The 5,182-nt window shown below is 47.6% G+C and overlaps 1 protein-coding gene across 1 annotated transcript; it reads right to left on the reverse strand.

Moving 5' to 3' along the window:
• Nucleotides 1–2,478: 2,478 nt before the first annotated feature.
• Nucleotides 2,479–4,147, reverse strand: LOC109763994 (uncharacterized). Its single transcript, XM_020322867.4, has one exon. It carries the CDS (start codon nt 3,938–3,940, stop codon nt 2,993–2,995), a length of 948 nt encoding a protein of 315 aa, XP_020178456.3. The 5' UTR covers nt 3,941–4,147; the 3' UTR covers nt 2,479–2,992.
• Between the last annotated feature and the right edge of the window lie 1,035 nt (nt 4,148–5,182).

Raw genomic sequence — 5,182 nt, forward strand, 5'->3', positions numbered from 1 at the left:
CGCCACCGCCCTGTGCTCATCCATCCAGACGTGAAGACTCTGGAAGATCTGTCGTGCATAGCACCTGCCGAACAGGCATGAAACAGTGTAGCACCTGTCGGTCAGGCATGACTTGACATCTCCATCGAAGCTCTGTGCAAGACGAAGCCGCTCCACCTCCTGCCTCTATCTTCCAGCATTGCTCCACAAACGATGCTCCCAAGAGAGAAACGACACCGCAGTGCCGCCATCGTCCGATCTGGAAGACCAGACCCTAGGGTTTCCCCGGAGCAGCACGAGTGGATCCAAAGTAGTTACACGACGATGCCTTCATCAAGGTAACGGCGTAGAACGCTGTCATCGCCCACCGTCGGCTCGGTTTTCACCGGCAACTATGTTTCCCTGACTTGTAGCCGGGACTAGATGATGGATCTTGAGATCCGACCACCCAGCCTCAGGCCGACCACCACTGCCAATCCCAGGGCCACCGCATCGCCGCTCGCCCACCGCAAGGACGCCGCCGACCCTGCGCCCGCCCGCCGCCGCCATCTGGATAGGCCACCTCGCATCGGCCACCGCGAGGGGCTTTGCCCCGGGGGCTCCGGCCGGTGGCGAGGGTCTGGGAGGGTAGGGAGAAGGGGAGGGGGACGCGCGCCGCCGCCACCCGAGTCGCCCGCGAGGGAGGGGCGACGCGGGGGCTCAGATGCGATCTGGGAGATTTGCCTTGCCGATCGGAACTGAACTCCCCCAAACTTGATTACTTGATGATAATTAGTTTTATCTTAACCAATCTTTATGATTACCTTTATAGTTCATAGTACTTATGACTATTTTATGTTGTATTTCTGCGAATAAGGATGATGTCATTTTCTTTCACATGTTCTGTTTACTAAAAGGCCAATGTAAGCACCTCACGAAGAAGGCATTGCGATATAATGAGATATCTAAGTTAAGCGGCTCCAATCTTCAAAAGGCCGTGCACGAGGTAAATATAATTTCAGATCCTAACGACTATTGATACTTTAATGCCTCTGTTCCTTGTATATTGCTTTGCCTCCAAAATGTAGCAATGTTATAACCATGCTAATGCCCTAAAGTGGGAGCCTGGGAGGCGAGTTATGTAATGAGTTGTGATTTCTGAATTTTTCTACGGGTGGATTTACTTGGTGATGTGGCTGAGGCCTTAACGGATCTTCTTGCAAAAATTTATATTGCACTCGACCACTATTCTTCAGTTTTGCAACACTATACAAGGGTAAGTCTCGAGAAAATGGTCCATCTACATGGATGGTAACAAAAATTTCAATTTAGTGGTTGTTTCTTCATTAATGAATTTGCTCTTTGCATGCAAGTTTGGGGTATGTCTACGATTGCCTACTGCTCCATAGCAGGCTTCCAATCAGGACAACATGATTTTTATTGCACCCCTACAAATTTTGGTTTTTTATTTTTCTGTCGGGTACTAATTGTAGCCTGTTTAACGGGTTATGGAGACCTTGAACATGATCAAGAAACACATAAGCACAGCAAAGTGAATGCCTATGCACATTCACATCGGCTGGTGTGATGTTAACAACAGCCTTGGTTTTATTGGCCTGAAGGTGCACTTCAAGGTGTACATCAGGTGGTTGATATAGCCCTTGCTGTAGAAACCAATGGCTGGGTAGCGCAGAGTAGCTTGATCCTCTCCGTAGGCAGTAGATTTTGCTAGTCTTTGAGCACTATGTAACTGACCCACCCAAACCATGGTTAGTCCTTCCCTGTACTTGTCTTTGAGCTACACTTTGATATATGGGGTTATGTCACCTGCTGGTCCGCTACGGTGAGACTTGATTGACCAAATTTGCATTCCGCTTATGTAGGCGTTTCACGAGGAAATGATCTGAAGTTGTTGTTGTCTCAGGAACCTACTACTCGCTGTTCTTTTTATCTTTATATATACAAGGTAGCATATCCATTTATCTTTCTTTTTTGTCCAACACATCCATTTATCTTTCGTCAGCAATTAATAAATTTTAATTACAAATCAGTCAATACTGAAGAAATGATCTAGATTGGATCCTCATTCTGAGGAATTCCGTTTATGTAAGAGTTTGACAGGAAATGGTCTGAATTTGCTGTTGTCTCAGGAACGACTCGCTGCTTTTTTTACCTTGATATACAAGGTGGCATATATGATCTGAATTCTCATAACACTGCCATTTATCTTTCTTTTTGTTGAACTCATCCATTTATCCATCAGCTATAAATAATTTTTAATAATACTGAAGAAATTTGCAGACAAGGAATGTGACTAAACAAATCTTCTATTGATGATATTAAACCTAGGGTTTCAATATCAAATATGATGAGAAATTTGTGTTCAAGGAAATGATTTTGGATATAAGGTTGTTTTTTCCAATATGATGAGGCATTTGTGCTCTTATCTCAAAAATCCACAGTTGGTTGTTTTTTCCTGGTCGTGCTCAGTGCATCCTCCTACGATTTTGCGCTCGATGCTGAAGAAATTAAAACGAAATTTCTATTGATAATAGTAATTAAGACACCGATTACATCAAGAATAGCCCCATTGGTCAAGTTCTATTTCAAAGACCAAATTTACACCTAGACTAGGCTCTGATTCTGATGGCTAGGACGATTAACACTAACAACTGAGCTACACTGGAATCTGAATCTCAGTCTCATGCCGTGGGTCACTCATTCAGTTGCTCCACGCGAAGTAGGGGGGCACGGGTCCCATCGGCAAATTTGACAAATTTGACCTATAGACGAAATCAAATCACAGAATGAACTGTCCGTGAAACTATTTCACGCGGCTGACATGTGGCGCCTAGCTCTCAGGCGCTGCACTGGAGCTCAGACGCTGCATACTGACTTAGTAATTTTCTGATCACACGTGTGCGACGCTGGTCGTGTAGCGCCTATCTGTGAGGCATTGCACAGTGTAGTGTGGCGCCTTCGTGTCGGGCGTCACACAAAAAAGTCAGCCGCGTGAAATAGTTTTACGGATAGTTCATTCTGTGATTTGATTTCGTCTATAGCTCAAATTTGTCAAATTTGCCCCGTTCATCACGTCTCCTCTGCTCGCCAGCCCGCAGTAGCACAAGCACGTCGCAGAGGAGCCACCGCAGGGGCTGATCATGTAAGGCTGCGGCGGCTGCTGCTTCTGCTGGATAGGCGCCGGCACCAGCGCAAACGAGCCACCGAAAGGGCCTGTGCGAGCCGGCTGCTGCTGGATCGGCGGCGGCGCCGACGCCAGCGCCGGTGAGCCACCGCAAGGGCTTGTGCGAGCCGGCTGCTTCTGCATCGGCGGCGGCGCCGCCAGCGAGCCGGTGATGGTGATCTTGACCCCGCGCCGCATGAGCTCAGCAAGCAGCCGCGCGGTGTTGCGCGCGTCGTCCAGCCCGCAGTGCAGGCGGCCCTCCCAGTCCAGCCCCGCCGCCCGGACCGCTTCCTGCAGGTTGACCCGCCCTCCGCCGCCGAGCGCCGCCTGGAAGGGGACTCTCAGATTGATCCACTGATCGAAGTAGGAGGGCTTCTCGATGCCCTTGAAGCGGCACTCGAACTCGAGCATGGTGCGGCAGTCCCAGTCGCCCCAGGTCACGACGGCCAAGCGGACGCTCCTCTTGTTCCCTGCCCCCGCCGTCGCTGCCTTCAACCAAGCGCCGTGCAGCCAGAGCGCCTCGCCGAGATCCACTCCACCGTCGACGTCCTCCTGCCGGATGCCGGTGAGTTCCCTGCAAAACTGGGTCAGCACAGGGTGATGCTTGGGACGAACGTACCTGCGAAAGGCGGACTCGATGCGGCCGGTAGCACCGTCGACGAGCACCGCGGGGAACTCGATGATTTCTTGCGGGAAGATCCGCGCGTCTTTCACGCACGTCGCCTCGAAGTCGACCACCACGAAGAAATCGAAATCTTGCTCCAGTCCCTGCCCGCGCGCCGCCATGATCGTCGCCATGTTCGCCGAAGTGCGCGCAGACTCGAGATCCAGAGTCGAGATGGGGGGAAGTTGGGAAGATGGGCGGCGAAGATCGGGGAAAGATCAGATCGAAAACTAGGGTTGCGGTCCCGCCGGTGCGTCGTCCCCTTTAAATCTATCGAAGCAAAAACGAAATCTGATTCCTGGATCCGCAGCTCGACGGATTGGCGCAACTTCTATCCAAATCCAACGATTGGCGCGTGTTTTTTTTTTGACGTCGTTGGCGCTAGTACTTTCATCAATCAACAAACCAAAGGCTGCGATTTCAGTTGGATCAGCAAATCAAAGGCTATTTCTAATCTATTTTTTTATATTGAATAAGCAATTTCAAATTCCTGGTTTTGAATTTCTTAACTAAATTTATGTTTTTAAATACTCGTATATTATGCATATAAAATAAAATGAAAATAAAAATGCGGAGAAAAAAATGTAAGTGACATTAGCATGATGACTGATGTCGCTAGGCTAATAAACCTCGGCATTTCCCTGCAAAAAATAATAATAATAATAATAAACCTCGGCATTCTCCGGGTCGGGCTTGGTTCCGACCACAAAATCACGAGCCCAAGCCCAGCCTAGCCCGGCCCAAAACACAAGATTAGTGCACTTTTTTATTAAAATAATGATTTTTTGGGTATTTAAAATATATATTATACCTATATTGCCAATAAAATAAGCTTATTTTCGAGCTTTCGTGACGGGCTTCGGGCGGAAAACCTAAGCCCGAGCCCGGTCCAGATATCCGGCTTTCGGGTCGGGCTGTCCATGCCCGGGTCTACGCTAGGCCAATCACATGTGCCATTCAGGCGAAGCGCCCTATTGCCTCGCAAGATAGCGACCAAACGCGCAAACACCGCTCTCCGTTGCGTACTTTTGGGCCTCCAATGAACCGGTTTTTGTGCGCGCGTGTTTTCTTTGCATTTTTTTCACTTTAGTTATTTCCTTTCTTTTTTCATTTTCGTTCTTTCTCAATTTCTCTGTTGATTTTATTTTTTTTCATCTTTTTTCTTTTCATTTTATTTTCCTCTTTTCTTCCCCTTTTCTTTTTCTTTCCTTTTCGATTTTTTGCAACGCCTTCAAATTCATTATTTAAAAAATATGAACATAGCTTCCAATCGCGAATATGTTCTTGAAATCATGAACTTTTTGTGAAACCATGAATATTTTTTTGAATTTTCCAACATTTTTTATAAATTCACGAACACTGTTTTTTGTGAATAT

This window comes from Aegilops tauschii, chromosome 3 (genome assembly GCF_002575655.3).
Source record: "Aegilops tauschii subsp. strangulata cultivar AL8/78 chromosome 3, Aet v6.0, whole genome shotgun sequence".
NCBI classification, from domain to species: Eukaryota; Viridiplantae; Streptophyta; class Magnoliopsida; order Poales; family Poaceae; genus Aegilops; species Aegilops tauschii.

What these genes read in the sequence shown, in the direction of transcription:
- LOC109763994 (XM_020322867.4), bottom strand. Translation starts at nt 3,940, where the DNA reads ATGGCGACGATCATGGCGGCGCGCGGGCAGGGACTGGAGCAAGATTTC.